This window comes from Podarcis melisellensis (genome assembly GCF_964234715.1).
Source record: "Podarcis melisellensis genome assembly, chromosome: 16".
NCBI lineage: Eukaryota > Metazoa > Chordata > Lepidosauria > Squamata > Lacertidae > Podarcis > Podarcis melisellensis.
In genome coordinates, this window is record NC_138533.1 from 29,848,893 (window position 1) to 29,871,593 (window position 22,701).

The window sequence follows — 22,701 nt, forward strand, 5'->3', positions numbered from 1 at the left end:
CTTTTACCTGACAAGGGCTGGAGACTTGAGTGAACCGGCACAAATCCTCTCTGTACCTCGGTCGCAAGTCCAGAAATTAAGTATGTCTTTATCCAGAAAAGGCTCGCGGGCTTTCGGACTCCCGAGAGATATAGCACCTGGGAATGTTTTGCGATTTCACAAAACAGTTATGACTTTTATACGGTTTGGAACCCAGAAAGCGTTTTCTTTCTTTCTCCGAATTCAGCATTGCACAAAAGATCCATAATTCTTTTTACTGTAGCTTTGGTCCCAAAGGGATAGTTCATGTAAAATTCCTTCCTTCTTCCGTATCCATCCTGGTTTATCACCGTTTTGCATCCAAGAGAGCGTTCTCGATCCAGATGGAAACATTGTTTAAGAACTGCTAATTCTTTTTATTATGGTTTCTCACTTAAAGCATTCTCCAGCCGCAAGTAAACGTTCTTAATAGAATGTATTGTACTACCCTACTAATTGTAAGAGGATTACTCTGAATACTATACAACGGTAGTGATAAATACTCCGCAGTTACTGTTGGTATAAAATCATACTAACGCAGAAGAGTTTGGGACTATTATGGGATTGAGAGCCCGATTCATACTCGGTTCATATTTCATTCCTAGAGTAATTTTGCTTTAGGAAGGGGGACCCATTTGCTCTTAACCTTAATCTCAAATTTAGACACTTTTTTAAAAATTTTGGGAGGATTTGATATCTTTTTGCAATTTATTTTTTTGCTTAACAGACCAAAAAATGACATATCCTTTCGGCTCAGAGCTTCAAATATAATTCAAATAAGGGATTTGATCAAAGACTTTGTTGTTGACCAATATAGAACTTTGTCATATTAGATAGTTTAAAGTGTTCCTAGATATTAATGCAATAAAACGGCTGGAATGGCTCAGGATTAGACCGCGGTGAATGTGTCCTCTCAGATAAGCTGATTATACAAACCATCCACTTTTTGGATATGTTTTCTCTCTCCCCCCCCCCCCAATTTATTATTTTTAAAAAGATTATTATAGCCTGAGGCCTCAAAAACCGAAAGTGGCCCGCGCCTCTCTGGACGTCTGAGCCTGGATCGGAAAGAGATGTCTCTGCCTAGGTCTCTACGAAGCTTATTTCCACCCCGAGAAAGTGTTTTAAGTTTTTAAGCAGGTGCTGTTTGGGTCTGGGGCGGTATTCCCCCCCCCCCACCGCAAAAAATAAAAACCACCCCTGGCAATCCTTCGCAAACTAAGCTGGTACGTGTCTCGTCCCCAAGCCTCGAGCCAGAGATTATGGGTCGGCGATGACATCTCCGGCGCGAGGGGAGGAGAGGTTTGGGGTGCAAATCAAGGCTCCTCACCATAATTGCCATAGAGCTGTAATTGCTGTCTTACGCAACGTTCAGTTTTGCAGAGAAACGCGGCTTCGCAGAACCCGACGCGCGCTTTAATGGGAGGGAGGGAGATCTAAGCGCACGCACTTCTGAGGATACAGTAACCCAGGGGATTGGTGTATTGGGGCGTGTGTGTGTGTCTTTGTGTGCGGTGGGGTCACCGCTAATAGTGCGGCCTGTTTATAGGTCGAAGCAGTAAAATACAGTAGAACTAATCTGTCCACACGCACCTCTGGAGAAACCGTTTTCAGTGCCGGCTCATAGACCGAGCTGAAGAAGGGACTGTTCATTCTCAAGGTCTTGCGGGGCGAGATGACCCCTTCTTTTCTTCGGGCAACTGCAGAGCAGACTGTTTCGCTTCTAGGCTGGACTCACTCTGGGAGGGGGTTGCGCTGCTTCCTCCTATATACGTAATTCCTGGTGATTCTGGGGTGTCCTTCCACACCTGGGCAGACTCCCCACAAAGTTTCTGCTATTATTATTCTGGTGGCCATGGCAAGAGAACTGGGAAAATGAAAACAAAAAAAATTCCTTCCAGTAGCACCTTAAAGACCAACTAAGTTAGTTCTTGGTATGAGCTTTCGTGTGCATGCACACTTCTTCAGATACACACTTCTTCAGATACACATTCTTCTGTGTATCTGAAGAAGTGTGCATGCACACGAAAGCTCATACCAAGAACTAACTTAGTTGGTCTTTAAGGTGCTACTGGAAGGATATTTTTTTTGTTTTGACTATGGCAGACCAACACGGCTACCTATCTGTAACTGGAAAAATGAAGGAGACGCAGTCTACCAGCTCTACTGCTCGCCGCCACAATCCTCTCCAATTTGTAGCTCTCTTCTTTGCTAGTTTGTCGCTGGTAGTGTTTCCGCAAAGGAAGCGGGGAGTGGAGGATGCGAAATTAGCGGCGGGGCACAAGGCCGTCCTTCTCAGTCCGTGTGGCATCGCCAGCCACGGGAAGGTGCGCAGAGCTAGCTAGAGGAATCCTCTGCGACAGGGAAAGGAGCTGCGCCCTCAGCCTTGCAAGGAAGGTGCGCTCCGGGGAGGGAGGAGAGTGGTGTAAATAAACGCAATAAATCCAGGGGAAACCTGGAAAAGGGAAAACCAGGAGCATTTACCCGAACTATTCCTTGCTGGGGAAAGAGAAAGAATGCGGGAGAGATGGGTGGAGAAAGCAAGAACATAAAATTCCACTTGATCCTAAGGCCTTTACCTGGAGGTAAACCTCCCTGAGCAAGCGCGGCGCTTACTTCCGAGTAAACGTGGTTAGGCCGGCTGCAGATCCGAGGTGCGGGGGGGGGGGGCAAGCGGGAGGGGGGACGAGGTGGCAGAGGAGGAGGAGGAGAGAGATTTCGGGTTGGGCCAAGGCGCGCGGAGCCACTTTCCGCCAGCTGGGAGGAGGGAAGGGCGATGGGTTGCTGGAAAGGGGGGGGGGGAGGGAAGGGCCAGGGCAGAGGAGAGAGGGGTGGGGGAGCCGCTTCGGAAACTTCCTTCGGCTCCTTCTCTTCCCGCAGCAGTTTCTGCCGCCGGGCCGCCGCCGGGCCCCTGCCATGCGCGCCGCGCGCGTCCCAGCGCAGCTGGCCCTGGCGCGCTGATCTCCCCGACGGGCGAGCCGTTTCCAGCCGGGCTCGGTGGTTCTCTGCCCCCCTATGGACGACGCGAGCCCCCTCTCCCCCAAGGCCAACGCGTTCAGTATCGCCTCTCTGATTTCAGCCGCTGAGCGCCAGGGAAAAGGAGGCGGCGACGAAGAAGACGACGACAACGACGAGGAGGAGGAGGTTGTAGTCGCTGCGCTGGACTCCGAGCCCAGCGCCGCCGCCGCCGCCGCCGTCGGGGGGGCCCTCCGCAGACCTTACAGCCCCTCCGCTGCCGCCGCCGCCCGGAGAAGGATGCATTTTAGCGCCGTTACCCGGGATATGGAAGGTAAGCGGCGAAGAGACTCGAGAAATTTGCTTTCAAAAAAATAAAGAAATCAGATAGTGGGGAGGGGAGAGGAGAGGGGATGTCTGCAGAAATATGTGGCGCCCCTCTGCCACTGCTTAGCGCAGCCAGCACCCAGAGGTCAAGGGCGAAGGGATCTCCGGGGATCTCGCCCACAGACACTCGCGCAGTTTGCTCGGATACTCTTCTCCCGGTTAGAGTAACCCAGCTCTGCCGCGCTCGGAGACCCGGAGACGCCTTTTGACAACAGCCTCAAAGCAAGCAAAACGCAGCACGCCAGTCCCTCTGCGGCCCGCACGCCGACACCTGGGAATTCAAGGTGCCTGGGCTTACTTCCGAGTAGACACGCCTCCGCTTGCCCTGCACCGGCTCCCTAGCTCCAGGGAACTTCCACGCAATGAAAATGTGCCTTGTTTCGCGTATATTATTTTCCGTGGCGCTTTGTCGCCGAGGAATAACGCGGGTTTTGGGGGCTTCTGGACTTAGGGAGCTGCCTGCTGACGAGTTAGACCGTCGGTTCCTCTAAATACTTTTTACTGGCCCTGGGTCTCCGGGGGTCTGGAGCGCAGATTTTTCCAGATCCTAAGGGGACTGGACTGGGGAGCCATCTGCCTCCAGAGCATGCCGTTTGCCGCTAAGCCACGAACGACCCTTCCTCATATATAACCTCCCCAATGGAGATCCGCAGCAAAAAGCGCCCCCGGATCCTCCAGCTCCGGGCTGTAGCCAGCGGAGATATACTCAGAGAAGACCCAAAGGAGCTAATGAACCTGTTAGTCACGCCCATTAGTTTCAATGGGTTCTGCTTGGAGTACCCATTATAATTCATAATAATTAACGACAACAACAATAATAATTACTATTATGATGAATGTTGTGCAGCATTACCAAGTCACTTAGCATTAAACTCACCGTGTGAGCAGATGGGTCTGTGAGCAGCAAACATTGCAGTTCTGTTTGGGGTTCTTAAAAAAAGAAATATAGTCCGTACTTTTGTTTAAGTTAACCGATCTACTTGGAACTAAACCACAACCACTTCTGGTTTGCTTGCCCGCCCGGCGTCTTTTCTTTGGAAAAGGACTCTCCTCTAAAAGAAACCGAGACTGGAGTCCCGAAACAGAAGCCTACCTGGGCGTCAGCCCCACTGAACCCAGTGGGGTTGACTTCCGAGTAAAAGCATCTGTGGCATTTGGGTGGCACATATAACGTTAGCAACTGGAGCCGCCGCCCACGGAAAAAAACAAACAAACCACAGGCTCTCTCAAATCGATAGTAAATCTAGGTTAGACACATGCTTGTAATGTGCTGCTTCGCTGTCAATTAGCAAAGTAGCCCTGAGCTATGGAGTTATTAGCAGCGATTGCAGCGCAGTCAGGAAAGGACCACGTGTGTGTTTGGGGGGAGGGGGGGAGAAGCTCTCTCTAATTTGCCTGTAAGAACAAGAGAGAGTTGAGTATTTGGGACATATAGGTCTATTCTATTCTCATTATGAAATTATAATTAAATTCTATTCTTATTATTAAATTTACAAGGAACTATAATAGTTCCCTTCTACATAAGAAAAGTCAAGGGCGCGCAAATCTAACCACAGGACTTTTTAAAGTCCCGTTCCTTTGAGTGGGAAGAGGTGAAGCCTTAACACTCATTGAAAAATAAATGGCTGAAACTTCGGAATAAATGAATGACCGGATGGTTCCCATATACGATGCAGATTATACACACAGGAGCTGACATAAAACACGTTTGAGTCTTGCTTCTCGGTAAATATGGTAAACACTGGGTTATATTTTATATACAGAGATCTTAATCACTTAACTTGGAAGCCAGTTCCATTTAAGTTTTAAAAAAAGTTTACTATAAATAAACACACAGAAATGAACTTGTGCTAGATTCCACTGCGATAGCCCGGTTCATTTCAACGGGGCGTTAGCCTTGGCGGGGAGGAATTAATTCACTAGATTACAGAGCTTGGAAGAAATACAAATAATTAGAAAGAAAATAAAATAGCAGTGTTATGGTATAGGAAGTCATATGGCGCTTATAGAAAATATAAAACAATGGTTTTAGAACTTTAAAAAACCCCGGCTGGTTCAAAGCCAGGAGGCGATTTTCTACAAGGCCACAGAGTAGCTGAAATCAATAAAGTCGTTTAATTGGAGAGTGGCGGAGAGAGTTCTTTGTTTCAAATATTCCATTTGTGGGGGGGGGGAGACTGGGGGCTCATCCAGACGACCAGAGCAATAAAGGGTATATGCTGTATTACAGCGCAGCAAGGACACAGTGCTAAACAGCAAGCGAATAACACAGGACGCAATATGGATTTAGCACGTGTTTGTAAACCGCCTGGGAGAACTAGCTGGTGGAAATGCAGGATACAAATAAAATTTAATTAATTAAACTTCCCGGAAAGGTCACCTATAGGAACCCCACGGAAGTGAATGGGAGAGATGTGGTACTGCGCGGTTCCCGTTCACTTCCATGGCTCTCTCTCTCCAGTATGAGATCTCCTGGCTTGAGGAGGTGTCCAAGAGTAGCTCTGAATAATACGACGGGCTTCCACGCTATATCTTAAATTAAGCCATAAGAACTTTTTAAAAAGTTGCTTTTTAAAGGTTACTTTTAAAACAGACTATACTTACTTGAACTTAAACAACAATAAAACTTCTATTGTATATTCGCTATTTCATTATATAGCGGGATTCCACCTCGGCAGGAGAGTCCTGCCGAACTTTCCCCAAATTTCTTAGTAACCCAATTCTCTTACAGGAACATTTTTTTTTGAAAGGAAGTAAACTCCATTGAATAGGATATCTAAAGAGTCGTGTAGGAAAAGATGCCCACTCAGTCTGATTTCAGTGAGTATTCTCCGCAGGAATAACTTTAATCTTAATTTTATTTTTAAATCCGAACAGAGGAATCCGAATAATTCTGTGGTTTCCTTGGAACTTGACTTCCAAGGAAATGCACTTCCCACGGAAATCTAATAATAGCAATAACTTCCCAAACTAATCTAATAATAATAATAATACCTCTTATTGAAACCAATACCATTTCATTCCTTCCAGCGTGCTGAGCATTGGGGGGGGGGGGTCAAAGCTCAGTGGTAGGACATCTGTCTGCCTTGCATGCAGAAGGTCCCGGGCATCTCAGGCAGAGCTGGGAATGTTCCTTTTCTGAAACCCTGGAGAACCGCTGCCTGTCATTGGGGACAATATTGAACTAGATAGATCAGTGATCTGACTCTGGGTTAGCAACAGCGAATTTATCCCCCTACCCTCTCCAATACTGTGCTCACATATTAGCGAGCCCGCAATCCGGATGAGTACTGCAATCTCATATATAGGACAGTAAAACTCACTCAACACTGTATAGATCGGGGGCCTAATTCGGACAATTTCGGGCTGGAGAGGGGATTCCTGTCCAAGCCCTCCTGGCTATTTAAACAGAGTTAAGAGCTCAAATAAGGCCCCTCGCTTTTGCTTCCAGTATACGGCTTAAGAGATTTGTGGACCGGCGCTTGCTGAAGTTTCAGAGGTCCTGGGTTAAAAACGAGCCTGTTTGAATGGGTAGGAAAGCTGCAGTGGTGCTGGATGAGTTTGCGCATCTATAATATGCAGATAATTAATTTGCAGTATAATAGGAAATTGGGGCGGATGAGAAGAGATGCAAGTGGGTTGGTTGTTTTTTTTTTTGGTGTTTTTTTAAGAGGTTGCATGTAAATTTCTGCTTGCATCAAAGCTGGGAGAGCGAGCCAAGGGAGAGCTCCAGGGAAAGCCCACCCCCTCCAAGCGCGCGCGCTCCCCGCTTGTCAATCACTCCGCGGCTCCCGAGGCAAGGAAAAGCGCGCGCGCGCGCGTTACCTGCAGGGGCTCCCCTTTATCGCCATTGAAGAAGAAGGGAGGGGGGGGGGAGGAAAGTAAGAACCGGTTTGGTGGCAGCGAAAAGAGGGAGGCCCTCTGCTGAGAGAAAGAGAGAGAGAGAAGAGGCCGCCTCACAGCCAAGTCAGGAGAAAATGGAAGCAAAGCAGGGCGTTTAAAAAATGAGGGGGACAAAGAGGATGAGGGTGGGGGGCGGAGGTGCCGAGCCCTGCCCGGGCAGCCAGCCGCCAGCGCTCGCTGGCTGACTGACTGACGGCCGGGCTGGTTGACTCGCCCTCTCCCTTTCAGGGGCGAGGCCAAAAGCCAAAGCGCGAGAGGGGGGGAGAAAGAGTTTGGCGGTGGGAGGAGGGACGTCCCCTGCTGGGCTGGGCGCGAGGAGGAGATAGGAGAGCGTGGCGCGCGCGCCCAGGCCTCTCCACCGCCGCGCTCCCCCCCCCCAGTCCCCGGGGGAATGACTCAGTCCGTCTGTCAGTCAGTCAGTCAGTCAGTCAGGAGCGCCACAGCGCGAGAAAAAAGAGAGCGAGGCAGTCTGAGGGAGTTCTTGTCAGTAGCGCTCGCTCGCTCTCTCGAGGAAGCGAGAAAACGCCAGAGAAAAGGAGCTCGTTCCTTCAGAGCGCGGGGGGCTTTTTCTGGGCCTCTCTCTCTCGGTGTTCAGTTCTCTCGGCGTCTCTCCGGCGCAGAAGCCGGAGCCGAGGCGGTTGCCGCCTCGCGCTCCTTCCTCGGAGAGCCCCCGGCGCGTTTATGAGGAGAAGCAGCCGCGGGGATAAGCTGTAAAGTTTCTGGTGCGCGCGCAGGCGCGCCACCGAGAGCGCAGGAGCGAGCCCGCCGGCGCTGAGGCGAACTTGGCCGAGCGCTTTTTTTTTTAAAAGGGGGGTTGAGAAAGAGAGAGAGAGAGAGAGAGAGAGAGAGAGAGAGAAGAAGAGAAGAGGCCAAGTCAACCGAGAGAGAGAGAGAGAGAGGGGCCTCCATTCTCTTTCTCCCTCAGCGGCGGGGCGCTATAAATTGAGGCGGCTGTGGCGCCGCGGCCCAGTTTACCTCAGGAGGGCGAGCAGCTCCGGGAAGCGAGCGAGCAACCGACCTGACCGCCCGCTGTTCTCTCTCTCTATTCCCCCCCTCCCTCCCTCCTTCCTTCCTTTTCTCTCTCTTTTCTTCTTCTTCTTCCTCCGGCATGATCTCAGCCATCTCCAGCCCTTGGCTGACGCAGCTGTCCCACTTTTGCGACGTCGCCGCTTTCACGGCCAACAGCCTGAGCAGCCTCAACGCGTCGGCGGCGGCCGCGGCCGGCTACCACCACCTCTCGCCGTCGCCGGGGGACCCGTACGGGCAGCATGAGCCGCCGCACTACGAGCCCTGCTCGGCGCAGCAGCAGCAGCAGCAACACCCGCCGCCTCCGCCGCCGCCGCCACCGGCGCCGCAGCACCACCACGCCAGCCAGCAGCAACCGCAGCAGCTCGGCTACGCCTTCCCAGGCGGCTCCGGGGCCAACCCTCCTCCGCCGCCGCCGCCGAGCTCCGACACCCCCGAGAGCGGCGGAGGGGGAGGCGGCGGAGGGGGATCGGCGCCGGCCTCGGCCAAGGCGCCGGTCAAGAAGAACCCCAAAGTGGCCAACGTCAACGTGCAGCTGGAGATGAAGGCGCTGTGGGACGAGTTCAACCAGCTGGGCACCGAGATGATCGTCACCAAGGCCGGCAGGTCAGAGCCCCTTGCGCCTTCCTCCCCTTTCTGGTTTTGCGCGCGGGGGGGGGGGGTTGGATTGGATGATCCCGGAAGGTCCCTTCCAATTATGCCATTCCCGGCAATGGCATAGCGTGGGGGGTGCAGGGGGGGGGGCGGCCGCAACATCTGGGGGTTAGGGTTAGGGGGCGCAAATCCACGGGTTAGGGGGTGCAAATCCACGGGTTAGGGGGTGCAAATCCACGGGTTAGGGGGTGCAAATCCACGGGTTAGGGGGCGCGAATTACTTGCCTTGCCCCGGGTGCTGACAACCCACGCTACGCCACTGATTCCCGGCCTCTCCAGGCTTCCTAGTCTGGAGTAAATGGGGGGGGGGGGAATCTTGCTCAGAGGAGATCGGGAGAGGCTTTCGTTCGTGGTGCCTTTTGAAATGGACGGGTCTAAGGGAGTCAGGTCCGTTGACTTCAATTGAGCTACTCTGAGCAAGGATAGCATGATGGGACTCCGTGGGGCGCTAAGGGCTTCCTTCCGAGGAAGTGGGAGCCGCCGTTTCTCCTCACCCCCCCAAACTTCTTCCTCGAAAGATCCCTTCTCAGGTGCTTTCTGCCCCGATGGGCAGGCAATATTTATTTATTTTAAGGCGATTATTATTATTATTATTATTATTATTATTATTATTATTATTATCACGATCCTGCCACAGTTGGGCGCTTCAGGGATGTCCCGTTGAATACATAAATATAATCTGGGGGGACTGGGAAGGAGGGAAGGCTGCGATCCTATGCCTGCTGAAACTTGCAAGGGCTGTTGTGCTTTCTTCTGAGCAGAAGACACGCCGAGGATTGCGGCGTTAAGGCTGCGATTCTGTGCGCGCTTTGGATAGTAAAAGCTTTTGAGCGCGTTGGGACTTTTAATCGACTTCCTGGAGTTTATTCTTCGTTCCTGTCGTGAATACCACTAGGTCCCCCCCCCCTCCTTTGCTTGCTTGTGGCATTTTTTTTCACCCTCCCCTTCATTGTTTTCCTTACGCTCTTCTTGCTGTGGCTTTGGTTAAGTGCAGGAGTTACTAAGGAACGAATTCGTCCCTAAACGCCCCGATCCCAACCACTTTCGCTCGTGCCCGCCTCTCCTCCTTTAGCGGTGCTTACTTCCAAGTGAGACTATGTGATCCAGGATCCTTCACTTTATTGACTCCGGATTTCATGTAGCGACATCTCGGCTTATCTGACCCAAAATGTTGCTGATTTCTTTGCTTTTTAAAAAATCCCCTTTACAGTTCACAGTAGTACAGGCTAACGCTGGTGGAAACCTTTTTGATTTGAAAAATAGGTGTGGAGGATCATTATTATCATCATAATGCGATGATTAAATGATTAGTTCATTAACAGTCTTAATCAACCCTCATCCTTCCAAAACTCTTTCTTGAGACCCAATCTTTACATGTATGCACAATGTGTGTTTTTAAAAAGCAACGCTGTCACGGTTTCATAGATCCTGTACACGTTTACGCAGAAAGAAGTCCTACTGAGTTGAATGAGAAGTGCTCCAAAGTGTGTGTGTGCGCGCGCGCGCGCGCCTAGGATCGCAGCCTGCGCTCCCTCTACCGCCCCGCCCCACCCTACCCTCCTCGTCATTTCCTTCCGATAATTTGCTGCCCATTATAACTTTAAAATAGCTTCCCGCAAGGTGGTAGCCCACAAATTAACTAAACGTAATCGTACTCAAAACTGGCTGATCCACTTTGATCCTGAACGCAACAACGTGTACTTGTCATTCCGGCTGATTTAACGAGGACTCATTTTCACCTAAATAAATTGTTTCGGGTGGGGGCGTCAGCGATCTCCCTTTGATTCGGCGGAAGACGCAACCTCGATCCGTAAAACCCTTCGCTCAGGTAGAAGCAGCTCGCCTGGCCTGACCTGGTTTGCGGGTTGTAACGTGCAAAGGGGTCAACGCGTGACCACCAGGGTTCATTCCCTATTTTGGGAAGAAAAAATGTATAAAAATCAGAATTAAACGTTGAGATCCCGGCAGTCGAGCGGAGATTTTAACTTCCACAGGGATACGCTGCACGCTTTAAAATTATATATCTTAATATTTTAGCTGGCGCAAAATCTGCTTAAAATCTTAAATACGCGTCGTTTCTTTTCATTGTCCGGAGTTTGGGTTCTAATCTCTGTTGAGTCGCGTAAAATGTGGGTTTCGCAACATGCGGTTCTTTCTTTCTTTCTTTCTTTCTTCCGTCCCACCACAGTGCAGAAAATTAAAGTTCAGAATTTCAATGCCGTTTTAATGCTTTTTTATTTTTTTAAGTTCCTAAGGAATGAATTCAAATTCCCTTCGGGGGATAGATAGGTTGGAAACATTTTATAGGCCTGTTTCTGGAAGAAAATATATATTTAAAAACTTCACTCTTTCAGGGTAATCTGCTTTCAGTCACTTGTGTTTCTTTAAGGGAAGCTCTGCGTTTTGTCTCAGTGTGGAAAAGAAAAGAAGAGTTGGGAGCGCAGAACAGAGAAAGCCTCTTATAAATGTGTGGGGAAGCGCGGAGAGGCAAACGTGTGTTTACATTGCTTAAAATATATATGAAAAAATACAGGGAGGGGGTTATATCAATACGGAGCTTTGTTAGTACTTTATTTTGAGCGGGGGAAATGATGGGATTTCGCCTGTTTAGTCATCGCTTTCTATTCATGCCTTCGGAAGGGAAGTAAAATAAATTCAGGATTCGCCCCAGCAGGCCTCTCAAACTCTCTCTCTCTATAGTACATATATATATAGTATATATACATACACAATAAAAACAAAAATAGGTTGGTTTTTTTTTTAAAGTATTTTGTTTCGTTAAAGCCTTAGTACAGCATAATTTAAACATTCATTTGTAAAATGTTGGGGATTTTTAAATTTTATTTTTTGCGCTTTAAATTTTGTGTATATACTAAATGAAACACTTACTTCAGAGGGCCGCATAAATTAACTTGAACGCACACGGCCACCCCCAACTTTCCTATCCCAGCAGGAGTTGTCATATATTATGCTCCGGTTTTCTTACAGCAACAACCCACAATTCGGTTAAGTTGAAATTATTAGGAGCTGTTGCTCCGTTGGGGCCCCGACTATGGAGCGGTTTCTGCCGAGGCAATGAACGCCGCCCAAGGCGCTATAAACAGACCTCCGCTTCCGCGTCGGGAGAAAGTTCAAGCTTGCGCTTAGTTCCTCGGAAGTAAGACCCAGCAAGGTTCAGTTCCTCACTAGCCAAGAATCTTTAGGGCGACATCCTCTGTGGGTATACGGCCAGCAGTTGGTAGATCAGCCCCGCTGGTTTCAAAGGGGAATTGATTGAAGAATCACAGTCACTAACTTCTTTTTATGGCAAGAATGCGGAGAGAGGGGGGAGGGCTAGCTGGGGCCTTGAATCTGATCCTAACCAGCGTGGCAAATATCGTTGGTCTTCCAGTCGCGGCACACGGGCTCACTTTTATTTTGTTAGAGCAAGGAGCTCCGGATCTGGCTTGTCAGCCCCATAACCTTTTTGGAGAGGAGCCGCTTTCGTTCTGGAAAGAAAAGACTCCATTGCAGAGAAGAGGCCCGGTGTGCGCTGGAGTCCCATTTGGGTCTGACGCTTTGGGGGAATTTTCTTTCCTTCTTTCTTTCTTTCTTTCTTTCTTTCTTTCTTTCTTTCTTTCTTTCTTTCTTTCTTTCTTTCTTTCTTTCTTTCTTTCTTTCTTTCTTTCTTTCTTTCTTTCTTTCTTTCTTTTCTCTCTCTCTCCGGCTGTTCCTCGGGAAGCAGAAACGCCTGCACATGTTTGCTGGTAGCAAACCGTGAGCAGAAAGGAACAAAGCCTGCCAAGTCTACCACCGTCTCCTGCCGAGAATGCTCTGTAGGAATTATTAGCCAACCCGGACATAATTTTCTGTGTCCAGTCGCCCCCGCTCTCTTTCCCTTTCTGTTTACACCTCTGCAGCAAGGAGTGAAGCCGAACACCTGCTGGCAGGCACTGGGCACGATCCACCGCATTGACTTCCCCCTCTCTTATCAAAATGTCATACATTTAAAGTACGTTTAAAATACCTTCCCAGTCCTGAGAACCCTAGTTTACACCTTAGAATCTCCAGCACCCTGAACAAACTGCAGTTCCCGTGATTACTTTTGTGTGTTGGGTGTGTGTGTGTGCTTTAAATGTATGGTGTGTAAGCAACTCGATCTCTCCCAGGGGAATCTAGGCGATTTCCAGCGAACTTGGCTTTGCCTGGATCTTGCCCAGCCTTTTTAGATCAAGGGTTTTTCCTTTCCTAGGAGGCGATTTTTAAAATAACTGGTCTAGAAGTTATGTAGCCGTGTCAGAAAGAGAATACCCACCCCTTTTAAACTTCCACAAAAGAACACTCTGTTTACTTACTTTACTTGGCAGTTTAAAGAATATTTGACTCTGGACTTCACAGTTCTACGGTGACTCTATAGATACGTGTTTGGGGACCCTCCTGCTCATTCTTCTGAGTGGGTCCCTGGACTTCTGCCCCCAAAGTTCTACCTGGATGGCACAGTTTATAATTGTTGATCGTGTTAGAAGAACTCTTTTAACTAATACATAAACATGAATTTCCTCCCCCAGGCACAACAGAAGTTGCTTAGCGTTGTTTCTGTCGCTTTGAGTGTTTGCTCAGAAGTAAACCTCGCTGTAGGAAAATGTAAATGTACACAGTTGTTGCGTTTAAACAGCGCATGCACACACACACACACACACACACACACACACTTTCCTTTCCAGTCCTTTTGGAACTAACCGAAGGGACATGGGGGAAAATACAGACTGGCTACGAGATAATCACTACCTCATGTGGACGCCCCGCATAAAAGTGAGCGAGCAAAGCGTGACATTGCCACTCTAAATCTAAAATGCTATACGCAGTCACTTGAGATTGAGTCCCATTGGACTCGATGCGATTTGCCTCTGAATAAACATACATGCGAGGATTGCAGTAAAAAGTACAATGTGGAAAACGTTCATTTAAGAAAGCTGGGATTCTGGATTTGAAAGGAATCTCTCTATGGGCGAGCTTTTTGTTTTGATTTTTTTAAAAACAAAGACTTGTGGGAAAAGGAAACTGATGCCCCAGTTTGTCTCTCAGATTCGCGAGAATTAGGGTTCATACCATCCGGCAGCTTAGTCTAAGTCAATGGCTGCTTTTGTTCTGAAATGGTAGGGCTGAAATAATGGAGCGGCGGAATGGGCGACTTCCTAAAACCTCGGCGATTGTTTCAATGGGGAAAAATGCTCTTCGCATTGATTTCGGTTTGGTTTCAGAATTATTTGCCCACATTCCTGGGCCCACATTCCGGGCCTCCATAAGTGAGTTGGGGGGGTTGGGGGGCGTGGTTTTTGGATTTGAAAGTGGTTTCCCCGAGAAGCCCTCTATCTGAAACGGATTTCCTTTTTAAGAAAAGGTCAGCGCCGTTGATTTCAACGGGGGTCACGTCCCAGTGAACGTGTTTATTTATTAGCAGCACTGATACACAGCTTAATTTATTTAAATTAAAAAACCCTGGCTGTAAGCGGTTTTAGGGTCTGGTCTGTGTTCAGGGTCTGCAGATCTGAAGTCTACGCATATGTTAACGAGGCTCTGAGCTTGTGAATCGAACCGTTAACCCCTTCCGGACTCTTATTTTTTTGGGGGGGGTGTAAAATAGCGGGTTGTCAAATTTCTAAACGTCTATTTTAAATAGAATTACAATTGCAAATCCTCGAAACGCTTAGGTCCGGCCAGGGCGAGTTTGCTCGACGTAGTTCTGCTCTGATCCCTGCTGCTCTAGAACTTGATTTCGCCCATCTACATTGTAGAAAAATAAACCACGATTCTATTATCAGCGATTTTATTATCCTTTGGAGGTGGGTCACTCCAAAGCGGTTTTCTTTGCTTCTTCGTCTTGACTGATTTTAGTAGAGTTGATTACGAAGCAAGATTCTCTAGGGGGTCTTCTAAAAATCGTGCTTGCGCGTTTGAGAATCTGCTGGATTATTTTTAAGTGGAACAGCGAGGGAAGAATTAAGGCTTAATTCCTAAACATTTACTGGGGAGTAAGTCCCCAGTAACTTACTTGGACTCAGTTCCGAGTAAAGGCAAAAATGCTCGGCGAAAGTGGTGGGAAAAGTTACTGGATATCGTTCCTGTCTGTATTTTAAACTCTCTCACATGTATACAGTCCTTACATTTTAGCCCAAACCGTTTTAAAATTCTGAGAGCCTCTACCAGAGGCGGGGAAAGGGAAAGGTTAATAAGGGGCAAAACAAGCCGATATAATTTTTTTAAAACAGGCTTCTAGTCCCTGGTAAGGGCGAGTGGTCCGGTTTATTTTAACGACTCCTTAAAACCGGTGGTGTTTCAAGCTGGAGTTTCTCAAGTTAACGTGTTTGTTTTTCAAGCTTCATTTAAGGCCAAACGCGAAAAAACACCGGGGCGGGAGGTTAATAGGGTTCACCTCCTGTTAAACTATCAGCTCAGGGCCTGACATAATATTGCGTTCCGGGTCTGGGGGTGTGTGGCTTGGTTATTTCCAGAACGACTCCGAAGCCCCCTGCCCCAGACAGGACAAGCAGGCACCGTTAAGCAGAGATGCCCGCACATTTTCTACAAAGAGCATGTTTGGTTCGGAGCCGGCCAGAGAATCTCTCTCTCTCTCCCAAGCGCAGACGGGGGGTGGGCAGAGAAATGTTAGGGGGGAGGCTCGTGAAAAGTCGGGAACAGAAAGGACAGCTGTCCCAATCCGCAATGGAGACTTTTCCCTCCCTCCCTCTCCTTCTCTGCCTGTCTTTTTCAAACGGAGCCTGTGCTTTTTCTCCCTGGAAAGCGAAGCAGCTCCCGGACGGGGTGGCCAGTCTTCTGTTGCAGCGAGCAAGCGAGCCTGCGCCTCTTTGCCTGGGAGTAAACGCCCGTTGAACTCCCCTTGCCTGGGGAGCTGCTGAAGATCTGCGTGCCCCGAGGGAAGGCAGGAGCAAGGGAACCTACGCACCAGGGAGCCCACAAACCAGCAGTACGCAGCTGGCAGGAGAGGACTCTTGTCCGCCTTCGTTTAAGATAATCCATTTGTTTTAGTATTTAAATTGTAAACCGCCTTGGGTGCCTTGGCAGAGAAGGCGGTACTGTATACAAATCGAATAAGTAATTTAGATATACAACCCAGCTCCCTGCATCTTGCGGACTGGGTTCTCGCAGAAGTTTATGCCGCAGTAAACCTTTTAAAAGGTCGCTTCCAGGCGGGTTTTTGTTTCCTGAGCATTCAGCCCGTCTTGTTTTGGGGAGGGGGAGGTTAGACGACTTAGCAGGCCTATTTCACGAGCAAGTCATTCTGCTCTGTGGCAGGGAGGAGGAGAGATTAGACGACGTTGTGCACAGCAAGTGCTATTCTGCACTGTCCTTATTTTTCAGAACATACCAGTGTTCCCTGAAAGGGACCCAGTTTAACAAACCTGCTCAGATATCTTCTTCATATGGTGGTACAACTTTTTTGTGTGTGTGTATGTGTGTCGGGGAATCGCCCCTGACATCTCTGATTAGAAGCAAGAGAAACGGACAGCTAAGCGTGTCTCTTTATCACAAGCTGCTAAGTTTACTGGTGCCGCATAAGTCCCGCACTGTGACATATTCTCTAAGAGGAGCCACGTACAGAGGCTACAGTTCTATACTACGGGGAGTAAGACCCAACGAACTCAACAGGGCTGAGCAGATACATATTCGACTGCGCTGTTGATGGGACGGATTGTGGCCATCCTTATCCAACTTTTATCTTTCCGGCCCCTTGTAGATCGAGCCTCTGCATACTTACTTGGGAGTAAATACCACTCTACTGCAATAGGTGTTGTCCTTAGAGACGAAGCCTTAGCGTTTCGGGATTGTTTAAGCACAGAATTTGAGGATTGTAGAGCTGCAAGGGACCACGCCGGTCATCTAGTCCAACCCCCTGCGATGCCGGAATCTTTTGTCCAAGGCGAGGCTCGAGCCCACGACCCTGAGATGAAGAGCCTCTTGCTGTACCCGCTGAGCTAACCCAGCCATCCCCAGAAAGCTGGTCTGATATAAAATTCATTATATATTTTTCGGAGTGGGGCTTCCTGCACATTTGATTTCAGAAGCCCCATCCTATCCGTTTTCTTAGACACCCAATTTATTTCGGGTGGGATTTGCTCCCAAACAAGTTTGCTCGGAGTTGACACCTACTTTGTCCTCCCATCAGCTTAGCAGTTAAACATTTTAGCTGGGGGGTCCTGATAGATTTCAAGGTGGGCTTTATTTCCCAATGGGGTGGGGGGCGATCTAGAGAGTTGAGCGCTGCGCGCTTAGCTGTGTGAGCAGAAGCCGGCTGGTGCTTTCAGAAAAGGCTCCCGCCCGCCTTGGTCTCTGCCTGGATTGCGCGCAAGGCGCCTAAGGATTTATTTTTAATTTATATCCCACTTCTTTCTCCAGGGAGCTCAAGGTGACCTACCTGCTTCTCTCCCTCCTTATTTAATCTCCGCAATAGCCCTGTGAGGTAGGTTAGGCTGAGAGAGCGTGACTTGCCCAAGGTCACCCAATGAGCTTCATGGCCCAGTGGGGATTTGAACCCTGGTCTTCCAGATACGAGTCCACACTCTAACCACTAGGCCACACTGGCTCAGAAAGCCTGAGGCTGCTTATGCGCACACCATGCATTTTAAAACACATTCTTCCAAAAGATCCTGGGAACTGTAATTGGCCCCACATAGAGCTACAGTTATAGGGGTGTGGGTGGTGCTGTGGGTTAAACCACAGAGCCTAGGACTTGCCGATCAGAAGGTCGGTGGTTCGAATCCCCCCCATGGGGTGAGCTCCTGTTGCTCGGTCCCTGCTTCTGCCAAGCTAGCAGTTGGAAAGCGCATCAAAGTGCAAGTAGATAAATAGGTACCACTCCAGCGGGAAGGTAAACGGCGTTTCCGTGCGCTGCTCTGGTTCGCCAGAAGCGGCTTAGTCATGCTGGCCACATGACCCGGAAGCTGTAAGTCGGCTCCCTCTGCCAATAAAGTGAGATGAGCCCGCAACCCCAGAGTCAACCACGACTGGACCTAATGGTCAGGGGTCCCTTTACCTTTAGAGCTACAGTTCCCAGCACCCTTAACAAACTGCAGTTGGCATTATTCTTTTGTTGCGGGGGCGGGAGAGCCTTGCGCTTCAAACGGGTGGAGTGTACTCAGTCTAAGCTCAAGGCTGAGCTTCTGAGAAACGCATAACTCCGAATCACACCCCGCACCCTCAGCTGGGAAACGTTTGGTCCCTGGAAAAGGGTCTCACCTGGGGAACGTGCCTCCAGTCTTGGGATGCTGGGCCCTTCCTCGGCTGATCTCCTCAAGCTCTTCTGAGCCAAGCTGGGAATAGGCGCAGAGGAAGCTGCTCTGTAGGGATTCAGACCACTCCTCCATCTAGCTCAGCGCTGTCAACAATGACTGGCAGCCGTGGTTTCAGACGCATCCCCAAGTGAAGGTGCTAGGATTGAACGTGGGACCTTGTGCATGCGAAGCAGACCCTGAACCACAGTCCTATGGCCACCCCCATTGAAGATGCCTGCATTTAAGAGCCACCAGAATTTACTCTTAGTCTTGGACTCTTGCTCTCCTGGCTCTTAGCCAGCGCATGGCTCAACCTTCACATAGGATGGAGCCTACAAGCAGAAAGACTGAGATGCTGCTCAGACTTCTTTTCACTGTAAAGGTAAAGGGACCCCTGACTGTTAGGTCCAGTCGTGTCCGACTCTGGGGTTGCGGTGCTCATCTCGCTTTATTGGCTGAGGGAGCCGGCGTACAGCTTCTGGGTCATGTGGCCAGCATGACTAAGCTGATTCTGGCGAACCAGAGCAGCACACAGAAACTCTGTTTACCTTCCCACCGGAGCAGTACCTATTTATCTACTTGCACTTTGACATGCTTTCAAACTGCTAGGTTGGCTCACCCCGTTACGGGGATTCGAACTGCCAACCTTCTGATCTGCAAGTGTTAGGCTGTGGTTTAACCCACAGTGCCACCCGCACCCCTTTTTTCTTTTCACTGTAACCACATGATAAAGCCTGCCTTCAGGTTCCTGCTGTGCACTGAATGTGAGTAAAACTTTATTCTTGCTTTTAAAGAAGACTGTGTTGTGTTATTATTATTCTAAGAGGGAGATAAAGGGGAAACTTACCAGGAACAATCCAGACTGGACAAGCCAGACCTGTTTGCTTCATTCATTAAACGGTTCTAATGAATCATCAACTTGCTTCCAATAAGTTGCAAAGGCAATGTGCGCTGCTGTTTACTCACTAGCGTGAGTGAGGAGGGATAATATCAAAACAGTATATCCTCTCCTACCTTCCTTAACATTCCCACAGCTTTTATGCCTAGTCTCCTCTGCACACTTTCGCTGGGGTGCAAAGGTTTGGGGCTGCTGCCAGAGCCATGGGTTGCGCTGGGACATTTCGCCCCCAATAAGAGTTAATGCCCTATGCGATTCCGCTAACTTCCGAGTCCTGCATCCTGCTCAGCACGGAGTACCAAAAAAAAACTAGGAGACGATGTGCCCTAACAACTGGGGGAGGAAAGAAGAAGCGTCTTACAGAGCGATTTTCGGCGAAGTTAGCACCGTTCATGGAGCTTATAAATGGGCTTCGTGGGAAAGGCTGTAGCTGAGTGTCAGAGCATCTCCAACCCTGGAGAACGGCTGCCAGTCAGTGTAGACAGCACTGAGGCAGATGGACCAATGAGTGTGAGTCCATGGGAGGCAGCTTCCTGTTCGCGTATGTATGTCATGCTCAGGCAAACTGGAACAGGATCGCCTTCTTACGGAGCGCAAACGCTTTTCCTGCCCCGGGAATGCTCCAATCCACCGGAACTTCTTCCACAGTAAATCTGTTGGCCTTTAACGTCCCACTGGGCGGCTCTTCGCCTGCTTTTGGTGCAACAGAATCACGTTGGCACCCTTATGGAAGCTGGGGCGCTCATCCTGAAGATGGGAGGGGGAATCGTTCCCAAGCCAGGATGCCGCGCATATTTGTGCAGGCTCCAGACAGGCCCCCGGGGGGAAACGTGGGCGGAGAACCAACCGCTTTGCAGCAGGCTCAAGCGGCGCTGTTTCACCTGGTCGGTCCACACCCGTTCCCAAGGGTCTTATGTTATCCGACGTTTGGCCTATGCAGAGTAGACCCATTAAAACTGAAGGACTCGACTAACTTGGGTGTGTTTATTTTAATGGGTCTACCCTGAGTGCAACTTGGGCGGCTAAGAAGCTCCCCGCACTTAGAAGAGAAGCATGCTGGATGAAAGGCGAGGCAGAATCCTTCTCCTGCTGGATTTCTGCTTGCAAGGGTTTTTAATTCATTGCACCGCGGAGAAGCCGCCACCAGCAGCCTGAGGCGGGGTAGCCTGGGCCCTGGGAGCAGGAAATATTATACTTGAGACTTGTGCATGTGGGACCTGATCCGAAGCTGCTGAATCTCGGGAGCAGCGTGCGCCCTCGAAAGAAGTAGAGGAGGAGGGGGGGGTACCCACGTGGGCGAAGGTCGGCCTATTAAGAGTTCCTCAGGCTGCTTTCACTTTCCTCTTTTGGCCCCTAGAATTGTATTTTTTTTGGGGGGGGGTGGAGGGAGGGGAGACTCAGAGGGAGAGAAAAAAAATCCAGCCCTGCCAGAAGCGAAAACATTTGGATTTATAAGTTTAAGCAGATGTTTGCCACTCCCTCTTCCGAAGAAAACCACACTGAAGTCAAAGGGATTTAAGTGTCCTTTTTGGCACCGTTGCGCTTTTCTTCTCTGTGACCAGCATCTACATTTCCGGTGCCCCTAAAATACCACGAAGCTGTAACAAGGGAACGGGGTGAGAAGAAACAATGAAAGACACAATTGCCACATTTGCAAAGCTAAGCTGGGCGCTCCCCGTATGGTTTCAGATTGGATGTGTGGGGTTGCCTGCATTCAGGGGGTTGGACTGGATGACCCGTGGGGTCCCAACTCTGAATGGAGACGAGAGAGAGCGTGAGAGCAGTGTATTGGTCTGTGGGGTGGGGAACCGTAGGGCCAAACAAAACATAGTTGTGAGCAAGCTTCTAGATCTCACAGAGCTCTTCTGTGAAAAAGTGGCGTGGGGGACTCGGAACTTTGCTCTCCATCATCTTTGGATGGAATAGTTGTTGGTCCTACAGCAACCTTACTCCCCACCTCCCAAAAAAAATAAAAAATGATCCAACGCGGCTTCCTTTCTTTTCCAGTTTATTCACTTCTAACAAACAACTTCTTTTTATGTTGTGCATTAAGGAACAACATAGGAAGGCCCTTGGTTCACCTCGCCCTCTATACAGTGGTACCTCGGGTTACATACGCTTCAGGTTACAGACGCTTCAGGTTACAGACTCCGCTAACCCAGAAATGGTGCCTCGGGTTAAGAACTTTGCTTCAGGATGAGAACAGAAATTTTCCTGCGGCAGCAGCGGGCGGCTCCATTAGCTACAGTGGTGTTTCAGGTTAAGAACAGTTTCAGGTTAAGAACGGACCTCCAGAACTAATTAAGTTCTTAACCCGAGATACCACTGTAGTCTACACCAGGCTTCCTCAACCTCGCCCTCCAGATGTTTTGAGACTACATTTCCCATCATCCCTGACCACTGGTCCTGCCAGCTAGAGATCATGGGAGTTGTAGGCCAAAAAACACCTGCAGGGCCGAGGTTGAGGAAGCCTGGTCTACACGCCCTGCTGCGGCTCTCCAAAGCCTCCGACGGGTGCTCCTTCCTACCGTCCCTTTTCCTGCATAAGACTCCATCTCGGGGCCATCAAGGGTTTGAGCCCCACATTGGTCGAAACATTCCTGCATTGCAGGGGGAGGGACTAGGTGACCCACGTGGTCCCTTCCAACTCTGCAATTCTATGAAATCTACCCCTGCCCCTTTAAACCGGAGATTGAACCAGAACACTCGCTGGCCCACTGAGCTGGGCGCGCTCCCCATTCGCTTCCAGTAGCATGTTTACGACAGCCAGACAAGGGCTGCGCGCACACACGCCACACGTTTAAAGCGCACAGCTCCCCAAAGGACCATGGGAACTGTAGTTTGTAAAGGGTTCTGTGATCCGAAGCCATGTGGCGGGTAAACTATAGTTCCCAAGATTTCTCGTGTGTGTGTGATGTAATCTGCTTCAGATGTATGGTGCGTAACCAGCCGAGGAGAGCATTTTATGATTTTGGGTAGCAAGTCCCACTGGTTTTAAGCGCTCGGGATTGCCCCTTCTGACGAATCTTTCCTCTGTTCCTCTTAGCCTGTTCTTAGGGCATTGCCAGCCTAACTAACCAACCTTACCCTGACAGGCTGGCGACGCTTACCCAAACCCTTGTCACATCACAGGCGCTCATCTCTAGGCCCGCCACTAACGCCACTTTCTTTCCGAGAGAATGCGCGGGCTTCAAAGACGGAATGAATTTCGGTCGCAGACCAGTTCCAGCCCACAAACAATATCAAGGAAGTCATAAATCACGATGGGGATACATTTGAATTTGCAATTAGGTATAATCAGGTACTGCAGGCGCAATTAGTTTTGTCTTACACGGGCTGAAAGGTTTTCTCCCCAGTTCCACTGAGACTTGCATTTGCTGCCTGGGTTGTGCGTAACCACCTTCCAAACACCAGGGTGAGGAGCGCAGGTGAAGCTGTTTCGCAGAGTCACGCCAGGAAAAAGCTAGCTGTCCACTTATCCCAGAACTGCTTAGTATGTTTGACAGCCAGCGGCTCTCCAGGTAGCTGGGCCTTCAAATAAAAGGATCCAAGAACCGCTCGCACAGCGTGTGCGCTACACTTGCGGCTCCT

At 49.5% G+C, this 22,701-nt stretch overlaps 1 protein-coding gene and 1 long non-coding RNA gene across 4 annotated transcripts in view; both read left to right on the forward strand.

Annotated features, from left to right (window-relative positions):
* The window catches only part of LOC309359657, a 203,140-nt gene that overhangs the window by 146,866 nt on the left and 33,573 nt on the right, over nt 1-22,701 (forward strand). The gene's annotated exons all lie outside the window — the stretch shown is intronic.
* Nucleotides 2,954-22,701, forward strand: part of TBX1 (T-box transcription factor 1) — a 45,420-nt gene continuing 25,672 nt past the window's right edge. Inside the window, exons 1-2 of one of the 3 annotated variants that reach the window (XM_081893359.1) lie at nt 2,954-3,307; nt 8,382-8,895. In XM_081893359.1, coding sequence (XP_081749485.1) covers nt 3,034-3,307; nt 8,382-8,895 — 788 coding nt within the window. In that variant the 5' untranslated portion in view covers nt 2,954-3,033. Of the gene's footprint in view, nt 3,308-8,104; nt 8,896-22,701 lie in introns of those variants that run through there. The other 2 variants (XM_081893360.1, XM_081893361.1) reach the window with 2 other exon arrangements.